The following is a 24,271-nucleotide window of genomic DNA, read 5'->3' as shown; positions in this document are numbered from 1 at the left end:
AGCCTTGGTGGAACCCAGAATGACAGACCGCCAGAAAAGATCAACACAGAGCATGGGGTATATTTCGTAGATACCCCACCTCATTAAACTTAATAGCTTTCAAGTGTGATTAGGCCAAAGCATGTTATGCAAGACATCAGAGTCAAAAAGAATCATGGATCCAATTTACTACATCAAGGAGACCTCTATAACCTGGGTCTCCAAGGACACCTTCTTGTATTTATTAAAAACTTCTGTCCAGGCAAACTTTCCAAGTCAGAGTGGGAAATGTGCTATCTTGACCATATCATCAAGAACAAGGTGTTGTGTGACACTATTTGCTATTAAAGTTAACTCAATCACCAAACAACTTCCTCCCACTGTAGACGATGCTCCATATGTTGATGCTTTCACTATTTACTGTCACTCTAGTAACATAAGGGTAATTGAAAGACAACCTCAGCAAGTAATTGATCATGTTACTCTGTGGGCTCTTAGTAATGAGTTCAGGTGTTCAACAGAAAAAAGTTTCTATGTACACTTCTGTTGAAAACACACTCTTTACCCAGATTTCTGAATTAAGAATAAAACAAACTTATTCTAGTAGCTACAGAAGCCAAGTTCTTTGGCAGAAAACTTACATTCCTTGCACACATTCATCAACTAAGAGAAAAGTGCAAGAGAGCACTGAACCTCCTTTGCACTCTATCCTCTACTGAGTGGGGGTGCTGATAGATCTTCATTGCTCCACCTTTATTGTGGATCTATATGTTCAAAGCTGGATTATGAGTCTCAAGTCCATGGTTCTGCAAGACAAAGTAACCTACAATAGTTAGTTCCCATCCATCATTAGGCTATATCGATAGCTATCGGTGCCTTTCACACATCACCTGCTCAAAGTCTTTATGTTGAAGCTATTTAACTGGCTCTATCATTTAGATGGAAACAGTTGTCTCTTAATTATGCCCTAAAGATAAAGTCTCTCTCAGATCATCCTACATAGACTAGTCTCTTTTCTCTGCATTCTGAAGCTCAATATCACACACTTCAGACTGCAATAAATCCTTTTGGCATGCATGTAAAAGACTGCAAGCTGTTGGTATGAATATTAACAACACTGAATACACTAAACATAACAGCATCCCTCCATGGCAGGTTTACACTCCATCCTGCAACCTCACTTTGTCAGCTATAGAAGTCTCATACTCCATCTGTCTACCCTCAATTGTTTAATACACACACAGAGCAGCCCACTCTGATTTCTTGCCCATCTATACTGAGGTTTCAAGAACTGAAACCTCTGTTGGCTGTGCTGCTGTTTCCTGATATTATCTCCAACCAGATCCCACCTGATTGCAGTAATTATATAGCAGAGTTGCATGTAATTCAGCTTGCATTTGCACATATAAAACTGCTACCAAAAGTGTGTAATTTGTACACTCATTGAGCTGAAAATTTTTCCACTTGGCTACACTATATATTAAAGATGCCATGAAATTATATTCTTGGTTTAATCCTTTATCCAAGGGTACTGAAAATACTTCAGGTGCAAACAAAGTTAGCATCTCTAGTATTTTCAATGTCTGTTACGGACAGTTTACACGTGCGTAAGGATGTGTGCTTTGCATTATGGGATACTTAGTGACGTGAAGTCATTAGCTTCTATATACGAGTTGCCCAGTCCTGAAAATACTTTAGGCGCAAACTTTGTTTGATTACACTTGGATAAAAGACTCATGATCTCTTTACAGGCTATCTCCTCTCCTATATATAATCCACACCCAGTGCTGTATGAGGTGTTACACCTGTTACAGAAAATGAAAATCCTTAATTCTGATGTTCAGTTGTACTGGATTCCCAGCCACATTGAAATTAAGGGAAATGAGACTGCATATGCAACTGCTAGATCATACTTTCTCCACATACTGTTTGACAGTACCATATACAGACTACAGGAAGTTGATAAGATCAGAGCTAATTGCTCAATAGCAGTCATCATGGCAAGAAGCATTGACAAGCAAATTATATGACATTAAGCCTAAAATTAAACACAGGCATTCTAGGCAACGTAGAAAGAGGAGAGGAAGTTGTTCTTGCTAGGCTCTGCATAGGTCACAATATTTTATACATTCTTATTTATCGAGGACTAATGACCCTCCCATGTATGCAAAATGCAATACACATTCCACTATTTGTCATATTCTGGTGAAGTGCCAGCACTTTACACGAGAGAGAAATGAAATTTTTACCTATCTAGTCAAGCCAGGCTGAAGCTATCAGACTCAGACAGACTGCATGATGTTTTTAACTTTCTACAAAGAATTAATTTGTACAAACCCATTTAGCTGTAATTTTGTGTATATGTAGATACTGCATTGCCTAACGTTAGTTTATTTATTTATTAGTTTATTAGTCAAAAAATAAACTAATTTTATTAGTTTATTTTTTGACTAATTATATACTATTGTAGCCTTGAACTTGTGTATTTGTGTAACCTTGTTGTAATTTTGTTTATACACTATCTACCAATAATTGTCTGGACACTTTAGAAATTCACAATTAATACCAACAGGTGAACCCTAATATTGAGTATGTCCAACTTTGGCTTGGAGGGGAAGCTTTCCACCAATGTGTAGCAGACATAAGGTGCAATTTGTCTCCATTCCTCCATCAAAGCAGCACTGAGCTCAACAACCAATCGAGGGCATGCTGCTCTGGAGCTCAATTGCAGCTCCAATTTGTTCTGCAGGTGTTTGATGGGGTTCAGGTCAGGACTCTGCACAGGCCAGGGCAGTTGTTTAACCTCTCTATTGGCTGTGGTGGATGAAATAGTGAGACCTAATTGCACTTCTTATCCATATTGTTATAGAATCATATCTAGATTTTGCTGGACGTCTATAGACGTCCTGGCCGGTTGGGGTGTTAACACCCATCTCTTCATACCATTCCATAACAGCTGCAGCTTTGTGGCAAGGGGCATTATCGTCTTGATAGTAACACAGGTCTGTTCCATAAAAACTCCACAGTGTGGGCACCACCTGATTATCCAGAATATTAAGGTACTGAGCTGCCTTCATGGAACCACAGACAACGACCAGTGGTCCCACTCTAAACCAGCTGAATGCACCTCACACCATTATCCGTCACAACCAAACTTTACTGAGGATACAACAGTAAAGGATGGAAACAGAGCGTGTGAACTGGTCAAATGTCCAGTTCACACGCTCTTTACTATGCCAGACGCTTGTTCCCTGTTGTGGTATTCGACTTGTGTGCCACTGCTCTTCCATGGAAATCCAGTAAATGGAGTTCTTTTCGTACAGTATTAGTAATCACCATGGTGTTACTGGCACTCTAGAACTCATAACGGTTGGTCTGTACCGATTGTAGTTGGCTTTTGCATGCCACCCATTTTAATACCCTCCTGTCCCTGTTAGTTATTTTCGGCAGCTGCTCTGGGTGTTTCCTGCACTAGTGATGCCAAAACATATCCATTTGTTGATCGCATTGACAACCGTTGATTTTGGATGCTCCAGTTGAGTGGCAATGGCACGCATTGACATGCCACCAATGTGACAGCCTGCAATGACACCTCTCTCGAAGTCACCGAGTTCACATCACGCTGCCATATCACCTGTATTCAACTGCTATGATGAAATACTGCTTCCTATTATATGTACACCATTTTTTTTTTTTTTTTTTTTTTTTTTTTTTTTTTTTTACAAACGTGGAATGTTCCATAACTTCAAATAACTGGGGTGTCTGGACAATTACTGTAGATACACTATCTACAATAGGACCTAAACTGCATTGGTAAACTTAATTTATATGTATGCTTATTGTATAATAATTCCTTTTTGACTATTTATGTACTGCTGTAATTTTATCTATATGTATAATACATTCCTTGACTTGGTTTTTGTGCATGCATTTTATTTATTAGTTTCTACTGTTGACTATTTAGGTACTGCTGTAACTTTTGACCTTGTGCGTTGCTGCGACCACTGCAGTAATTTTGTTTACATGTAGATGCTGAATTGTGGAACTTAATTTTTGTGCATGCATATTGTTACTAATTCTATGTAACTGTACATGTGATTCTGTAACCTTTGTTTTAATTTTGTTTACATGTATATGCCACATTGTTTGGCTTTGTTTTTGTACATGCATATTGTTCATGAATTTTTCTTTGACTGTTTTTGTATAGCTTTACCTTTGACCTTGTGCAATGCTATGCCGCAGTATGACCTTAGTTATTTTTGTGCCTATAAACTCACCAACCAACTCTTGTTATCACCATACACACACGCTGCTGCAAGGTGCATCATGCCATGTAACAAGTCACGTATTTGTAACCGGTATAAATTGGAGGAATATGATACTCATAAGTCAGTGGAACTGTGTCCAGTTGAAATGGCTGCAAGAAGAAAATTGACAGTGTTTGAAAGAGGCATTGAGATAGGATGACATGTTGCAAGCCTATCTGTTTGGCAACTGTTGACAAATTGGGCCATCCCAGGTCAACAATCAGTGATACCCACCATACTCACTGAATGTGATGCACATGTTGTAGTACCGCAGGGTGCTATGATATGTAAATAATATGTAAAAACTGCCATTCGTCAGCTGACACATTAAATGTGGAGTTCCGAGCATTGACTAGAACACAAAAACATCCAGAACTGAGACTCACAACATGGGTTTCCATGATAGAACTGCAACATGCAAGCCCTACATTACCTGAACCAACACACAGTGTCATCTTCAGTGATGCAAAGAGCATGTACAGTGGAACATATATGCATGGAAAGCTGTGCTATGGAGCTACAAATCATGATACACATTCCACCAAGCAGATGGACAAGTGCCTGGTGAAAATCTCTTGCTAGAGTGCATAACCCAAACTATGAAATTCGAAGGTGGCAGTGTGATGGTACGGTCCTGTTTTCTGATTTGGTGTTGGACCTCTGTTTGTGGTGCCATAAACATTGAAATCTGACAATCCAAGACAATGCAATGCTTCCTTCCTACTGTGTGTGTGTGTGAGAGAGAGAGAAAAAAAAAGAGCGCTAGTGGTAGAGATTAAGTAAAGCATGAAAATCAGAGTGGAGAATGATATTGAAAAACAGTGGGAAAATACAAGTGACAACAAGATTGTTCATAAGAGTGCAGGAGTAGGGCATCCTTCACAGGAAAAAGCATTTAAAGCATTATTTTTTTTTATTGATCCTGTGAGCTACCCTGGCAATATGCCCTCTGAACTTCAACTTTATCTACTACCACCACCCCTGGATTTATCAATTTCCTGGAGTTCAGTTCCCTCGATATGATACACAGCTTGTTGTAATCTTTTTATCCCAAATTCTTAATTTTACACTTTAACATTGAATTAACATGCATTATGTTTTACCCATACTGTAAGCCTATAAGTCTCACATAATCGTTTTATTATTATTATTATGTGACACCTCCAGGGAATACACGATTTCAAAATAATACGGTTTTGAAAGCAGAAGCAATTCTATTTTTACGTGCCATATTTCGATTTTACACAGTTCAAATGACACTTATTTTTAAAATTTCTGTTTGAAGTTAGTTCTGTTAAAAAGGGTATTTCCATTATAATTATCATTTCCTGGAACAGTACATATGTATTTAAACTTGAATTTTGGGGAATCCCCTCGATGTTTTAAATATCAGGGATTACTCTACACTACAGAATGTAGACAATTGTGGCAACAACAAAATAAAAATCAATTTTTGTAAATACGATTCCCCAAAGTTAAGCGGACAGATGATCCATTATATTCACTTGCAGCTGGTTCCTGGAAGCAGAAAGGTGCTATGCTGATTCTTCGAAGTTAAGTTGGTCCATTATGGGAGGCCCGCCTATATAAAGCTGCTTGGAAGGAGTAAGGTGCTTACTAAACAATCATTTCTTTTTTAACAATCATTTCATGTCTCAGTTCTGAATGTTTTTGTGCAGATTTGTGTTCTAATCAATGCTCGGAACTCCACATTTAATGTGTCAGCTGATGAATGGCAATTACAATTCAAAAAACGTTTACGTCTTACGTAAAAGTTTTGTTTGTACAATAGTTATACAGTATATATTAAATTTTTGAAGTTTTGTATGCTTCAAAATCAAATCAGTAAAATCAATTATTATTTTCAGATATTTTTGTAACATTACCCCATTAATCACAATGTCAGATAATTCAGTTAGACAGAAGAAAAGAAAAGCTATTTGTTCAGAAATTAAGATTCAAATTTTAGATCGTTTAGCAGCTGGAGAAGGTTCAACATCCTTAGGGAAATATTTTGGACTGAATAAAGCTACTGTGTGAACGATTAAGAAAAATGAAGAGGCCATTAGAAAATCTGTTCTTTATGGAACAAAATTAGATGACAAGTTGTCATCGTATAAGAGAGACATTATAAAAGTGAAGATGGAAAAGATCTTACTGATGTGGAGATATTAGATTGCTCACAAAAAGGAATACCTTTAGATGGAAATGTTGTCAAAGAGAAAGCATTGCGGATGTCAAACAGATTCAGGAAAAGGAGCCAACATCATCAAACAACAATTGTAATTTTTCTGCAAGCACAGGTTGGCTTACAAAATTTCTCAAAAGATATGTGCTTCATAATGTAAAAATAAAAAGAGAAGCTGCATCTGCAGATGAGTTTGCAGCTAGAGAATTTCTTTTAAAATTGTCTGAAATTATTGAAACTGGTGGCTACACTCCTGGACAAATTTGGAATGCATATGAGACCAGCTTTTTTTTTTTGAGAAAAAAAAAAGGCCAAGAAGAACTAATATAGCAAAATCACAAAAAAGGTTTTGGTGGCTTTAAAGCAGCTAAGGATTGTGCGACTATTATTTTGCAGTAATGCTTCAGGAGATCGTATATTAAAACCATTACTCATTAATCGATTCCTAAGACCACGAGCAGTGAAAGGTGTAGATTTTAACAAGTTACCAGTGCACTGGTAGGCAAACAAAAAAAGGTTTGGTTACAAAAGAAATTTTTTTACGACTGGTTCCATCATTATTTTGTTCCAGAAGTTAAATGCTATTTGACAGAAAAAAATCCGGACTTTAAAGTTTTATTGATTATAGACAACGCGCCTGGCCATCCTCTTTTAGGATACCTGAATGTGGAATTTTGTTTTCTGCAACCTAATAACAACATCCGTAATACAACTCCTAAACCAGGGTGTGATCGCTAACTTCAAAACTTACTACATAAGAACATTCTAATACATTTTGGATAAATTAGATAAGGATAATTTACTGACAGTTATTGATGTGTGGAAGAAATTTTCTATTTTGGATTGCATCAAACTTGCTAAATTGGCATTATAAGAATTGAAACCATCAACTTTAAGTGCATGCTGGAAAGCTACTTGGCCAGAATGTGTGAAAAAGAAAAACCTCGTACTTTTGCATACAACTGAATATCTCAATATCATCAGATTAACACATGCAGTTGGCAGAGATTGATGATTTTTCGTCTGCAGATATTGAAGAACTGATAGTTGACAAAGCTGTTAGTGATGACGAAATAATAAAAGCTGTCCTTGAGAATCTCCATGAAAAAGAAAAAAGTGATGATGATGAAGAGATTCCAATCACTGCAGGATTAATTAAGGAAGGGATTCAAATGGCTAGTAAAATTGCAAAGTCATTTTCTTACACATGATCCATATACTGAACATGTATGGTGCGATATAAACAATTATACAAAGATCTAGTCAAAACAGGATCGTTGAGATCCTGTTCTGACTAGATCTTTGTATAATTGTTTATATCGCACCATATAAACAATTGACCAAATTAATTAAACAGGAAGGCCAAAGTGTTTCAAGTGACGGAAGTGATTTAATTCCAGTTTCACAGAAAAGAATGCGGCTACTGTCAGAAAGTGACGGCAAATAAAATTTAACTAATAACCATTAGTTATACAATAAAGTTTAAAGAAAGGTGCTCCTTTCTTTAAACAATCGTTCAAACGGGAACATTTGAATATTAACATTGGAGGTATAAATTCACCAGCAGTATTCATACAACGTAGTCAAACGCCCTTTCTCCACTAGTAATTGCACCCACTTGATGTTTTCTTTTTTGAGTAATGATTTTAAATGGTTTGTGAACTGTTGACAGACCAGTTTTATCCAAGTTATAGATTGGATTGGCAGTGAACTTATACTGATCTAAATTTTCGTATTTATCAAAAAATGCATAAATACGTTCTTTATTGAACCCCTTAGCTCTTGCCATGAAGTTGCCTGTGGAGTACGTAATGACAAGGAAGGATTGTCCTTAATGAATTTATAGTACCATTTATAGTACAGGGGAATATTGCTACTGTCAGCATGCTACAAAATTTTATCTAATATTACACTAAAAACTAAGAATCGTACCTTATGCTGAAGAAAATATTTGGGGAATATCAAGTAGGATTTTGAAAAAACAGATCAACAGTTGACCAAATGTTTACGCTTAAACAGAAAAAAAAAAAAAGAACAGAAGAAGCTTAGGAATGGAGGAAAGAGTTAGAGTAAAAGGAGTTAGAGATGATAAAGGTCACATGAAAACAGGAGAAAAAGATATCCTTGAAGTCTGGAGTAATTACTTCGAAAAATTGCTAAATGAAACAAGCAGTGATGACAGCACAGTGGTAAAAAACACTGAACAGGCATACAGTCAGGAATACATATCCAAACTTGAAGTAGAAAAAGCCATCAAGGGCTTGAATTGTGGAAAGGCAGCAGGAGTAGATGATATTCGACCAGAAATGCTAAAATATGGTGGTATAAAAGTCTTACAGTGGCTGCACTGCATAGTTCAGAAAGCCTGGACAGAGGGATGAATTCCCGATGATTGGAGTAGAGCTCTCATAGTACCCATATATAAAAAGGGAAATAAAACTAAATGTGAGAATTACAGAGGTATTTCCCTACTGAGTGTTCCTGGCAAGATCTATGCAAGTATACTTGAGAAACGGTTGAGAAGAATTGTGGAAGAAAAGCTTGGTGAAGAACAAGCTGGATTTAGAACAAATATAGGCTGTCAGGATCAAATCTTCACTTTACGACAAATAGTCGAGAAAGCATGGGAATATAACAAAGATCTGTATTTAAGTTTTGTCGATTTGGAAGAGGCATATGACAAGGTGCCAAGAGAGAAGCTATTCAATATGCTACAGTTATATGGTGTGAATGGGGCAAAATAGAGACTAAGCAATACTTAGCCTTTATTTGAGTTGTAAGTGAGCAGTTAGAATTAAAGAAAATACAGGAAGATGGTTTAATGTTAAATCTGTTGTGAGACAAGGATGTACATTATCCCCTCTGTTATTCATTATCTATATGGATCACATTATGAAGGAAAGTGGTATTAAACATGATATCAAAATTGGACATGTTAATGTCAGCTCTTTGCTTTATGCGGATGAAGGGGTGCTTAAGGGTCAAAGCTGTATAACTGAGAGGAGACCTCCACATAACCTTTAGGAATGCGGGGAACCGACCAGAGCTTCTGACCTAATGTCCAGTCCTCATCTTCTCGTTGTGCACCCTGTTGGGTATCTACTTTGATACTGAACGAACGAGGATGGGCTGGCAATTTGGGATTTAGCCGACCAAATTGTATTCTTATTGGTTAAATCAAAATAAAAAATGATGGTACAACATGACAAAATTTCATGCCGGCTGGGGCGTCGCCCGGTTAAACAAGGCCCCCGTTGTTTTCGCAAGGGAACCAGGGCGAACAGCGAAAAGTCAGCTACTGGAACAAATCTGAAAACAAACCCCAACTCAACATCACCAGAGTTAAAGATCGGTACTATCAACGTAAGAAGCCTGAATGGCAAAGAAATGGAGCTTGCTGAGGAATTAGATAAGTACCAGATCAACATAATAGGGGTGACTGAAACAAAAAAGACCAAAACTGGTGAGATCTTTCTGAGCAATAAATACAAAATGTTATATTCAGGCAATAACAATCAAGGAAAAGAAGGAGTAGCCATAGTATTCAACACAAAATACGAGGCTAATCTTCTTGAATGGCAGTCAGTCTCAAGTAGAGTAATGTGGGCAAATATGGGAATGGGGAACTGGACAATGAGACTTATTTGTGCGTATGGTCCCACAGAAGGTTCTACTAAGGTAGAAATGGAGGAATTTTTTGAGGCTTTAGAAAAAGCAACTGACACAATGAAAAAGGAAAAGTTGGTCCTTGTTGGGGATCTAAATAGTAGAGTAGGAAATGATTGTGAGACATACAAAAATATTTTGGGAAAATTTGGAGAAAAGAGCAAAGCTAATAATAATGGCAAATATCTGTTGGATTTCTGCTCAGGACATGGACTGGTTATTACTAACACCATGTTCCAACATAAAAATGTGCACAAATTCACATGGAGAGAAGAGGCTAGGAATAAGAAAAGTCTCATTGACTATGTTATTGTTGATAGTGATATTTTCTCCCTGGTGCAGGACACCAGAGTGTACAGAGGATTTGAAATTGGAAGTGATCACTATTTAGTCTTGAGCAGGATAAAATTGAATTTCATATTGAAAAGAATAACATGTAAGAAAGTTTTAAAGCGAATAAAAGTTGAGCAGCTCTCAGATGTAAACTGTAGACTAAAATACAGAAATATTATTGAAAAGAAAATGAAAGAGTTTCAGAACAGGAATCAAACCTTGGAGATTCAGTGGCAAACTCTGAAGGAAACATTGATTGATTCTGCCAGAGAGGCATGTGTTGAGGTTGTGTGCAAAGATAAAAAAATCAGAACTCCCAGGTGGACACAGGAAGTTAAAGAGGCAGTGAAGGAAAAGAAGAAAGCATATCAAAAGTTTCTGGCAAATAAGTCAGCTTTTACTCTTACAGAATACAGAGACAAATGTAAGAAAGCTAAACAGTGTGTAAAACTAGCTAAACAAAAGTCATGGGAGGACTTTGGCAAGAATATAGAAAATAAATATCAAGAAGGTGACAAAATATTCTGGAGGTTGTTGAAGAAGCTTAGGAATGGAGGAAAGAGTGCTGTAAAAGGAATTAGAGATGATAAAGGTGAAATGAAAACAGGAGAAAAAGATACCCTTGAAGTATGGAGTAATTACTTTGAAAAACTGCTAAATGAAACAAGCAGTGATGACAGCACAGTGATAAAAAACACTGACCAGGCATGCAGTCAGGAATACATATCCATACTTGAAGTAGAAAAAGCCATCAAAGGCTTGAAATGTGGAAAGGCAGCAGGAGTAGATGATATTCGACCAGAAATGCTGAAGTATGGTGGTATAAGAGTCTTACAGTGGCTGCACTGCATAGTTCAGAAAGCCTGGACAGAGAGACGAATTCCCGATGATTGGAGTAGAGCTCTAATAGTACCCATATATAAAAATGGAAATAAAACTGCATGTGAGAATTACAGAGGTATTTCCCTACTAAGTGTTCCTGGCAAGATCTATGCCAGTATACTTCAGAAACGGTTGAGAAGAATTGTGGAAGAAAAGCTTGGTGAAGAACAAGCTGGATTCAGGCCAAATAGAGGCTGTCAGGATCAGATCTTCACTTTACGACAAATAGTCGAGAAAGCATGGGAATATAACAAAGATCTGTATTTAAGTTTTGTCGATTTGGAAAAGGCATAAGACAAGGTGCCAAGAGAGAAGCTACTCAATACGCTGCAGTTATATGGTGTCAATGGGGCATTATATCAAGCAATACTTAGTCTTTATTTGAGTTGTGAGTCAGCAGTTAGAATTGAAGGAAGTACAGGAAGATGGTTTAATGTTAAATCTGGTGTGAGACAAGGATGTACATTATCCCCTCTGTTATTCATTATCTATATGGATCACATTATGAAGGAATGTGGTATTAAACCTGATATCAAAATTGGAGATGTTAATGTCAGCTCTTTGCTTTATGCGGATGATGTTATACTTCTAAATAAATCCGCTACAAGTCTGCAAGATTCTCTGACTAAATTGAATAGCTGTTGTAATAGATATGGTATGAAGGTCAGCAATAAAAAGTCAAAGACAATGAAAATAGGCAGAATCATTGAAAATGTCAACTGTGTTGTGAATGGAGAACCTGTGGAACAAGTAAAACATATCAGCTACTTAGGCACAATTTTTACTGAAGATGGTAAACTAAATATAGAAATAGACAACAGAATCAGCAAAGCTGGTATCGTGGGAAGTCAATTGAATAAATTCATATGGAATAACTAAATTAGCTGTATACAAGACTGTGTTCAAACCAATTTTAACTTATGGATCTGAGAGCTGGGTCAGAAGTAAAACACTTGACCAAAGACTAGAGACCGCAGATATGAGAGTCCTGAGAAAGATTAGAGGCGTGAACAGATGGCATCAATGGCAATATCATATTAAAAATGAGGATATTAGGAAAGAACTTGACATTGTCAGCATCCAGGAATGCGTTAGCAGAGCTAATCTCAGATGGTATGGTCACTTAAATAGAATGGGAGAGGAAAGATTAGCAAAACAAGTGTTCTCTGCCAGGTTGGCAGGAAAACGACCCAGAGGAAGACCAAGATATAGGTGGATTGATACAGTACAAAGTGCCTTAGACGATAGAAATATAAGATCTGATAATGTTGGAGTCTTGACAAGTAACAGACTGATTTGGAGGAAAATTGTAGATAGGAAGTTAGTAATGATTTAATTTTTTCATGTAGTACTGTCATATCCTGTACACCCCTTGAGGGTACATGGCAGGAATTTGTTGATGATGATGATGACAACAGAATCAGCAAAGCTGGTATGGTAGGAAGTCAATTGAATAAATTCATATGGAATAAGAGAGAAAATTAGTCGGAACACTGAATTAGCTGTATACAAGACGGTGTTCAAACCAGTTTTAACTTATGGATATGAGAGCTGGGTCAGAAGCAAAACACTTGACCAAAGACTAGAGACCGCAGATATGAGAGTCCTGAGAAAGATTATAGGCGTGAACAGATGGCATCAATGGCAATATCATATTAAAAACGAGGATATTAGGAAAGAACTTGACATTGTCAACATCCAGGAATGCGTTAGCAGAGCTAATCTCAGGTGGTATGGTCACTTAAACAGAATGGGCGAAGAAAGATTAGCAAAACAAGTGTTCTCTGCCAGGTTGGCAGCAAAACGACCCAGAGGAAGACCAAGATATAGGTGGATTGATACGGTACAAAGTGCCTTAGACGATAGAATTATAAGATCTGATAATATTGGAGTCTTGACAAGTAACAGACTGTGGAGGAAAATTGTAGATAGGAAGTTAGTAATGATGTAATTTTTCATATCCTGTACACCCCTTAAGGTACATCGCAGGAATTTGATGATGATGAAAAAAAAAAAAAAAAAAAGGAATACAATCTACAGGTCCATATTTTATTTGTAGCTTTAGAAAAGAATACCATGATGTAATAGAGGACTTTCGAGAATATTAGATTAACTAGGAATACCTCATAAAATAATATGTTTAATCAAAATTTACACCACTGACAGCTGAAGCATGGTATTAGCTATAAATTAAAGATACCAAGTAGTTATATTCTTGGTTTCATCCTTTATCCAAGTGTAAGCAAACGAAGTTTGTGTGTGAAGTAACTTTAAGACTGTTTACTTACACTTGGATACAGGATGAAACTAAGAATATAATTTCTTGGCATCTTTAATTTATAGTATAACCAAGTGAAAAAATCTTCAACATGGTATTTGCTAATGGAATTAGATCTGAACCTTTTGATATTAAGACATAATTGAAGCGAGGAGATGGCTTTTTCCCATCCTTTTTAATTTAGCATTATAAAAATGCATTCGAGAAATTGTAAAGATAACGTAAACAGAACAGTAATATTAGGATATACAGATGATATATGCTTTTTGGAGAAAATGCTAGAAAAACATCTAGAAAACTCAAAACTGCTGCTGAAATACAAGGATTACAAAATCAAGAGGAGAGGATAGAGAGGTAAGATCAACATAGTGAGTGGTCTATGAAATGTTCCCTACAAAGATAGTGAATTTGTGGGTTGCATAAGTCAGCTGACAGCAAAAAGAGGGGATGTGATAGGAATGTTGAATTCATTAGAAGAGTTTAGTAGGATTGATACACAGGAAATTTTGGGACATGGGGGTGAGGGATTCAGTGAGTCAGTTGAGTGATTTGTTAGTGAATGCATTCAAGGAGAGGTATGACGAATATTGTCTGGATAGTCTGGTCCTTCTATGATTAGTCTTCAAGTCTCATGGGGATTCTCATGCAATAATAATTTTACACTAGCATATTGCAAAGAAAAGTTTTCAACTGTAATTTTACCTCTACCTATGGTTCTGGTGTGGTACTGCTAACAGAAAACAAAATATAATTAGTTGATTAACAGATATTTCAAATGAATGATTTATTCCATAATCTATGTTAATAAGATCTAGAATATTAAGATATGACTCGTACAACAATCAGCTAACTGTTCCTAGTAAGTGATACATTGTAGAACATTTAAATACATAACATGCACAATGAAATCAGCTGCATCCACAGAAAACCTAGAACAAAAACAAAACATATTTCAGCTATTTAGGCACAATTTTTAGTGAAAATGACAAATTAAATACAGAAACAGACAAAGCAAATCTGGAATTCTAGGGAGTCAAATGAATAAATTTACTATGCAATAAGAGAAATTAGCCAAAACTCTAAAGTAGCAGGATACAAAACAGTGCTCAAACCAAATTCAGTTAACTTGTGAATCAAACAGTTAGGTTAAACAAAACAGATGATCAAAGACTGGAGACCACACATATCAAAGCTCTGAGAAAAATTAGAGGGTATCAATGTCAGAATCATATTAAAAATGATTTTAGGAAGAAATTTGAATTGTTAGCATTCTTCAGGAATGTGCGAGTAGAGCTAATCTCAGGTGATATGGTCACTTAAACAGAATGGGAGAGTGAAAGGTTAGCGACACATTTCATACCAGGATGGCAGGAAAAGATAGAAATATAAGGACATAGTTGAGATATTAAAGAGCAGGTCATAAAGGTATTTCATCCTTGTGAATGTGGCATCATGCAGAGTTTGAGAGCAGTGGAAGAGGAGAAACTGAGTGAACAAGAGGTATTATGGGAATTGAGTAAACTTGATGTTAATGAGGCTGTGGGGGCTAATGATATCACGTTTTGAGGGAATGTGGCAGGGAGTTTACATCCGACTTGGCATACGTGTTCAATGAGTCATGGGTCAAGTTCCAAAGGAGTGGAAGGAAGGCAAATTATACTGCTTGATAAAGGTGACAGACCTCGAGCATCAAATTATAGGTCAATCTATGCGTCAGGTGTTGTGGTTAGTGTTGGGAAATCGGACTGATTACAGTGGTATTCTCTTTGATGGACAACACAGATCTGCTAAAGGAAGATCACATTTCACTAATCTGCTTATTTATTTTTATTACAATAAGGTGACAGGTGCATTGAACAAGGGAGATGGATAAAAAGTAGTACACTTACATTTTACAAAGATTTAGTTTTTTTATAAAAATTTTATAAAGATTTTACAAAGGATTTCGATAGACCACCACATAAGTTAACTAGAACACACAAGGTTGGATATTAGATTAGTGCACCAGATTAGCTTTCTGACAGGTATCAGAGCAAGTTATATGTTTGTGGGAAGGAAGTCACTAGATATATGCATCAAATATCTCTTTTAGGGCCAATATGGTTTAACCTGTATGTTAATGATATTGGGAAAAAATTTTGAATGGAGATATTCAATTGTTTGCTGATGATGCAAAGTTGAAAAGAACTATGAGAAGTAGAGCATATGTTGTGACATTATAAGAGGACTTGAATAGACTAAGTGAGGATACTAGTTCAATGTTACAACGTGTAAGGTTTTAAAATTTTGAAAACAAAGAGCAGATGTTCTAGTACATCCCTGCTCACTGTATACAAGTGGAGGAAATAAGAGATCTAAAATTTAGAGGATACAGTGCTTAACTTGAGGTGGGATATTGCTGATGATAGCTGCAAAATTATAACCAACAAAATTAGAAGTTAAGGATGATATTAGGTCTGAGGGAGATGGTTCATTTGATGCTGTCACTATTGCTGGTGAGAGATAGAGGCAAATAGGAAAAAATATGTTGTTGGGTGCTGCTATAGACCAGTAGGTCCACAGGAAGACGTACATGCCATATATCAGCAGATTAGCACAATGAGTGTAGGCTGATCAATTATTATGGGAGATTTTAACTATGGGGATATCAGAGAAGGAGAAAAGGGATCATGGCTAGATGGAATCGGGATTTATTCAGTTGCTTCAACCAATTACATGAAACAAGCGGTTTGAGGGTATTGGATCTGTAACCAAGCTCCCTCCAATTGGGGAGAGTAATCATGCAGTCCTGTTCTGAGAAGTTGCCAAACATGTGGAGTTCTCTGTCAAGAAGAAGTTTATGTTCAACCATAAGGCTGGTGATTATGAGAGACTCAGGAGGCATGTTGGAACAGTGCCATGGCTTGAAAAGCTACAAGAAAAGAATGTCAGTAGTAGATGGTAAGTGGTCAGAGATTGCTTGAGTAGCAGTATCAGACAACATACTGAAAGTCAAGATGATAAACCAAATTGGAATTAAGTGGATGAGTAGGGATATAAAGCAAGAGCTAAAAAAAAAAAAAACATTGTGGAGGAAATATAAAGAAAAGTGATCAGAATACTCATGAGCAGTACAGAGTGCAAGCAAAAAGAGTGACTAGTATGGTAAGGAAGGCTAAATCAGACTATGAGAGAGAAAGAATTAGCTAAACAGCCCAAAGTAAACCCAAAAGAGTTTTTTTTTTGTAATGTAGCAAGAGAAAAAATGACTATGGAAGAATGATTTTAAACAATGCTCATGATAGGAAGGTGACTGAACCAAAAGAAAGTCGAGTTGCTGAGTGATCGTTTTGCAAACATGTATCATCCAAGTGGTGATTTTACAGTTGTTGATGTTACAGAGATGCACATCAACATTGAGGTAGATAAACAGGAGGAGGTGTTCAAGAAATTAAAAAATATGAATGTGAACACAGCAGTAAGACTTGATGGCATATCAGCCCATGTACTACGTGAATGTACAAGAGAATTGGCATTGCCTCTGATGAAGTTATTCAATCTAAGTCTCAGCTCTGACAGGGTTCCAACAGAATGGAAAGAAGATAAGATAGTACCATTCCATAATAGCAAACTACAGACCAATTAATATATCAGGAGTGGTTGTTAAAGTATTGGAAAAGTTGGTGAAATGTAAAATATAACATCAGTGGATAGGGATACAATACTGTGCCTTTGTAAAGGATAGGTTCCGTCTTAGTAACTTATTCACATTTTATAGTAAAGTGACAACAATTGGATAAAGGCAATGGCTACACTATGATAATGCCCAACTTTGCTAAGGCATCTGACAGAATGCCATGTAGAAAACTATTACAAAAACTGGAGCAAATAGCAATGGATATGAGGCTAGTAGCATGGATGGGGGGGGGGGGGGCTGACAGGCACCAGAGAGTAGTATATGGTGGAGGAGTCTAGGAAAATGATGGCAACTAGTGGAGTACATCAGGGTTTGATACTAGGCCTGCTACTTGAATTTGTATATCAATGACATAGGGAAAGATTCAAGAGGGATATTCAGTTGTTTATTGATGATACAAAACTGAGGAGTGCAATAGTTGATAAACGCGATGTAGATATCCCGCAGGATAATTGAAATAAATTGGTATTGTGGGAAAACGATAATGATTATCAATTTAATGTTGCAAAGTGTAAGGTTATGCACTTTGAGTTGAAAAGGTTGCATGTCATCATCATCATCATCATCAAATTCCTGCCATGTACCCTCAAGGGGTGTACAGGATATGACAGTACTACATGAAAAAATTACATCATTACTAACTTTCTATCTACAATTTTCCTCCAAATCAGTCTGTTACTTGTCAAGACTCCAACATTATCAGATCTTATATTTCTATTGTCTAAGGCACTTTGAACCGTATCAATCCACCTATATCTTGGTCTTCCTCTGGGTCGTTTTCCTGCCAACCTGGCAGAGAACACTTGTTTTGCTAATCTTTCCTCTCCCATTCTATTTAAGTGACCATACCATCTGAGATTAGCTCTGCTAACGCATTCCTGGATGCTGACAATGTCAAGTTCTTTCCTAATATCCTCATTTTTAATATGATATTGCCATTGATGCCATCTGTTCACCCCTCTAATCTTTCTCAGGACTCTCATATCTGCGGTCTCTAGTCTTTGGTCAAGTGTTTTACCTCTGACCCAGCTCTCAGATCCATAAGTTAAAATTGGTTTGAACACAGTCTTGTATACAGCTAATTTAGTGTTCCGACTAATTTCTTTCTTATTCCATATGAATTTATTCAATTGACTTCCCACGATACCAGCTTTGCTGATTCTGTTGTCAATTTCTATATTTAGTTTACCATCTTCAGTAAAAATTGTGCCTAAGTAGCTGAAATGTTTTACTTGTTCCACAGGTTCTCCATTCACAACACAGTTGACATTTTCAATGATTCTGCCTATTTTCATTGTCTTTGTCTTTTTATTGCTGACCTTCATACCATATCTATTACAACAGCTATTCAATTTAGTCAGAGAATCTTGCAGACTTGTAGCGGATTTATTTAGAAGTATAACATCATCCGCATAAAGCAAAGAGCTGACATTAACATCTCCAATTTTGATATCAGGTTTAATAGCACATTCCTTCATAATGTGATCCATATAGATAATGAATAACAGAGGGGATAATGTACATCCTTGTCTCACACCAGATTTAACATTAAACCATCTTCCTGTACTTCCTTCAATTCTAACTGCTGACTCACAACTCAAATAAAGACTAAGTATTGCTTGATATAATGCCCCATTGACACCATATAACTGCAGCGTATTGAATAGCTTCTCTCTTGGCACCTTGTCATATGCCTTTTCAAAATCGACAAAACTTAAATACAGATCTTTGTTATATTCCCATGCTTTCTCAACTATTTGTCGTAAAGTGAAGATCTGATCCTGACAGCCTCTATTTGGCCTGAATCCCGCTTGTTCTTCACCAAGCTTTTCTTCCACAATTCTTCTCAACCGTTTCTCAAGTATACTTGCATAGATCTTGCCAGGAACACTCAGTAGGGAAATACCTCTGTAATTCTCACATGCAGTTTTATTTCCCTTTTTATATATGGGTACTATGAGAGCTCTACTCCAATAATCGGGAATTCGTCCCTCTGTCCAGGCTTTCTGAACTATGCAGTGCAGCCACTGTAAGACTCTTATACCACCATACTTCAGCATTTCTGGTCGAATATCATCTACTCCTGCTGCCTTTCCACATTTCAAGCCTTTGATGGCTTTTTCTACTTCAAGTATGGATATGTATTCCTGACTGCATGCCTGGTCGGTGTTTTTTATCACTGTGCTGTCATCACTGCTTGTTTCATTTAGCAGTTTTTCAAAGTAATTACTCCATACTTCAAGGATATCTTTTTCTCCTGTTTTCATTTCACCTTTATCATCTCTAATTCCTTTTACAGCACTCTTTCCTCCATTCCTAAGCTTCTTCAACAACCTCCAGAATATTTTGCCACCTTCTTGATATTTATTTTCTATATTCTTGCCAAAGTCCTCCCATGACTTTTGTTTAGCTAGTTTTACACACTGTTTAGCTTTCTTACATTTGTTTCTGTAAGAGTAAAAGCTGACTTATTTGCCGGTATATCATATTGATGGTATTGGATTGCAGGAATTTGATGAGGCTAGGGACTTAGTTGGTGATAATAGTGGACAAAGAGTTGAAGTTCAGAGGGCATATTGCAAAATTTGGTAAAATAGCTCAAAGAATTACTTAGATGTTTTTTGAAAAACATGCTAACAAGTAAAGATAAGTTATTATCCCTCTTTATAAGGCTATGAATTGACCACATCTTGGCTGCTGCACACAGATTTGGTCAGCTACATTTCTTGGGGACCATGAGGTGGTCAAAAAGATTCAAAGATGAGTAACCAAGATGGCGACAGATCTGTGGAATGCTCCCTACGAGGACAGGTTGAAGGCTTGTGGGTTACAAAGTTGAGTTGATAGGCAGAAAAGAGAGGACACGATAGTGAAATTCTTCACTTGCATCAATTTGCAAGTTGCATAAGAGATGTGGTTTGTAGGGATGTGTGGACCAGATTTCTTCATGGAGAGTGGAATTAACTTCCAGAATTGATTGCGAGTTCCCTGATGGTAAATGGATTCAAGGAGAGGTATGATAGCATTTGTGTATATGATGGTTGATTTGGGTCTCCACAATCCATGGAGATGCCATGGATTGTGGAGACCGTAAAATAATAATAATTATAATAAAAATATATGCATAATATAACATAACACAAAACATACTAAATCAACTTACTTTGTCTGGATGACAACTTTTGGCTAATGTTCGGTAAGCTGATTTTATTTGATCTAGAAAGAATCAAATTATATTAATTAATTCATTATCCACCAATATGATATAAGATTAAGAATTCTTTGAGAGAGAGAAAGCTTTTATATCAGAATGAATTTAATGAAATCTTGAAAGAATTTTTAATATATTAAAATTACAAGCAAAGTTATTAATTATTTAGAATTAGAATCAAGAACTAAAACTGTAAAATAACTGTAGTGATTGTCAATTGTACCCAGCAGGTATGTCTATTATAGCCAATTCTAATTACAGAAAATACCTCTAAAAATTCACTCACTATAACAGCCAACTGAAAAGTCCTGACCAAAGCTATATAAATACAATGCCATGCTACAATAAACCTTGTTAATGCAAACTATCTACTATAATAAACAATTCCTTTGATTCCTACGAGTCTGCTATGGTAAGAATTGACTATTATAATTAAACCTCTAGAGTCAAAAGGCTCAATGTGGGAGGTTTTCACTATCTAAAGATGCTCATCAAACCATGCCTTAAGCTTGTTAACTAACATTCTCAGCAAAACACTAACTTCTCGCTCAATTACTCACACCTTTCTCATCTAACTTGCAAGGAAGGTCTTTTCTTCCCACATCTCACTCCACTATGAAAAATTTCGTGATTGGCATACAGCAATCCCTCGATTAGTGCATCTAATCTGTTCTTTAAAACAGGTGCACTAATCGAATACAATAACCTATGGGAAAATATTAAGGTATGTTTCAGGGCCTAGTTAAAGGAAAACCATGAAGCTGAAAGACAATAAAACATATTCAGAATATAAATTTAATTATTCTGCTTCTTAACAAAAGAATTGAGCTAACGTAGTTTGGTGGGCATTTTGTTTCTTTTTTTTCATACAAAAAAATTCATTTTTTTTCAATTCCAGGCAAATTAATGGAAAAAATGATACTCCAATGTTTGAATTACTATCTGAACAAAAATAGTATACTACCACATTTTCAGGCTGCCTTTAGAAGAAATCACTCAACAACTGATCAACTTTTCTACTTAACCCAGACAATTCAAGATAACTTCCAGACCAAACCTACCAAATCCACCATTGCTTTTATAGATTTTAGCAATGTCTTTGACAAGGTGTGGAGGCAGAAACTCTTTTCCAAACTTTGCCATATTGGAAGAATAGAAGAGATAGTTTTTAACTGGATCTATGACTTTCTAAGAAATAAAACAATTCGAGTTAAAATAAATAATACTTTTTCCAAAAAAGTGAAAATAAGACAGGGACTCACTCAAGGTAGCATTTTGAGCCTACTCCTTTTTTCCATCTACTTAAATGACTTAGATAAAAATATAAATAAAGAAACAAAGATAACTATGTTTGCTGATGATTTGATCCTATTCTCAGCTCACAACAACCTAAAAACAGCAGAAGGTCACTTAAACAAAGCCATTGAAAGTTTAGCTACATAGTGTGAAAACCAAAAAATCAAAATTAACCCTACTAAATCAGAAATCTGAGTTTTTACCATTAACAACCACCTCAGAAAGTGGAGACTAAAGATTAAGCTAAACAGTCAACTAATTACATTTAATGAAAACCCCAAATACCTTGGAATTACTCCGGATCCATCGCTAAGCTTCAATAAACATATCAACAATGTTGCAGTCTAAGAAGACTAAATATCATGAAAAGTATCTCGGTAAAGAGTGGGGAGCCGATGCTAAAACCTTAAAAGTCACATATACCTCTATTATCCGTCCCATAATGGAATGTGCTTCGCTTATCTGGATGCAAACATCACAAACCAGTTTAGACAAGCTTATAAAAATTCAGAAAAATGCAGCTAAAATCATATGTGGATTAAGGAATACAACTCCTGGAAAATGGCTGAATTAAAATCCAACCTTGTTCCTTTAAAAATTAGGTGGCAAGAAAATCTTACCAAATTTGTAGAAAAAAGAGCCAACCTTGCACATCATAGAACAAGTGAACTTTTTAAAAACTGGAAACCAACAAACAGTAATAAAGAAAAAATCAATAATGTATGAAATCGTAGAAAATAAAATTCCCTTGGATTGTCCAAATAAAATAGACTACCCAGCATTTCCTCCAAATCAAGACAGGAAAAATATAGTTATCAACTCTGAAATAGGGAAACATGAGAAAAAAAGCCTGGAAAACCCTGAAATCTTGAGATCATTAGCCCTTTCAAAAATAATGAAATATGGACCTGACTCAATAAAGATCTACACAGATGGCTCCAAAAATCCAAATGGCAATTCTGGAAGTGGCGTACTCATCTATGGCTCTCATAATATAGAACTAAAAACAACTAACAGTATTGGATGCAACTCATACCGTGCAGAATTAATAGCCATTAACACAGCACTGCAATATTTGGACAAAAAAAACCCAGATGAGTTTATATTTTTCACAGATTCCTTAGCAGCCCTTCAAACTATTAAGAACTGCTACACTAGCCATCAAGAAATACTTACAGACATAGCAAAAAACATAAACAAACTACATATGGATTCCGAAATATTCCAATGGATCCCATCCCATGTGGGATTAAAGGGAAACAAAACTGCAGATGAAGTAGCAAAAATGGCCGCAACATCAAGTGATACCACAGATTTCGATCTTTTTAAAACCACCCAAAAAGAAAACATAAAAAGAACAATTCTTCAGGACATGACTCACCACTGGTACTCAGCAGAAAATCCAGGAGCTACCATCAACTCCAAGTTTAATCGCAGTGCCACTACCATGATCTCTCGCCTCAAGACCTGCCACACAAGACCAATCAAGTTTAGCAATGCCATAAAAGTCTTCTTCACCTGCAAAATCTATAACATCGAGGAAGCATCACAATGCATTTGCTAAACTGTATGAATATTTCCAAATGTAAATTCTATAACAACCCAGAAAAGGTGCTGTATAAAATACATGAACTTGACCTCTATGATCTGGTGTAATAATACCATGGGATAATATAAAAAAAATCATTGAAGGGGAGAAAGAAATGAAGGACGTACGAATTGGTCACCAACACACGAAATCACGTGCTTTATAAAATTTCCCAACTGTTATACAAGCAAAATAGTTACCACTTTAAAAACTACAATGATCATAAAAGAGAAGTTAATTTTCTGACGTGTAATAATAAACAACTCATCCCAGAAGACGGATTGATTGCCCTACTATCGGAATGGATTCTCCTTTTTGTGACATGCACAGAAGTGTCGAAGGGTCTCAAATTTGTGGGCGTACTATAGCAGACGAAATAAATTTTGGCAGGTAAAAATTTGGAACATAGTATACATAGTGTACATGGAAGTAGTGTAGTATGTCATTAAAAATAACTTTGTAAAATGTTTTAAATTGGTAACCTAAATTATTTCATTCTGGTGAGTGATTTTTTAAAATAGTTAGACATAAAAAGGTATAGATAGAAAATTTTTAAAATCTGCAACATTTATTTTTAAGATGTATATAGGTGCACTAATCGAATTCGGGTATTGAAAAAAAAATGACGCACTAATCGGAGGATTACTGTATATCAGTTAACTTATATGCATGAAATGCATCCATCCCATTTTAATCAGTATGCGTGAAGATAACAATAATTCAAATCAAGCAAAATTCAAGACAGTGATTTATATACAATGAGGATTTATTGTCAGACCTTTATACAGTTCAAAAACTCAAATGCTAATGAAACTGTATCCAAACATGTTCACAAGGGACTGTCCTTTACAAACTCATAATACATAC

General features: G+C 36.1%; 1 protein-coding gene across 1 annotated transcript in view; it reads right to left on the bottom strand.

Moving 5' to 3' along the window:
• The window catches only part of LOC150094013 (uncharacterized), a 286,529-nt gene that overhangs the window by 231,729 nt on the left and 30,529 nt on the right, over positions 1 to 24,271 (bottom strand). The window contains exon 2 of the mRNA XM_090412937.1: positions 20,473 to 20,525. Within this exon, the coding sequence (XP_090269063.1) occupies positions 20,473 to 20,525 (53 nt within the window). The remainder of the gene's footprint in view (positions 1 to 20,472; positions 20,526 to 24,271) is intronic.

This window comes from Typopeltis vanoorti, chromosome 23 (genome assembly GCF_054136105.1).
Source record: "Typopeltis vanoorti isolate ZY-2024b chromosome 23, IOZ_Tvanoo_1.0, whole genome shotgun sequence".
In the NCBI taxonomy this organism is placed as follows: domain Eukaryota; kingdom Metazoa; phylum Arthropoda; class Arachnida; order Uropygi; family Thelyphonidae; genus Typopeltis; species Typopeltis vanoorti.
Note: the sequence above shows the minus strand (reverse complement) of the source record. Positions and strands in the feature narration are given on the sequence as shown.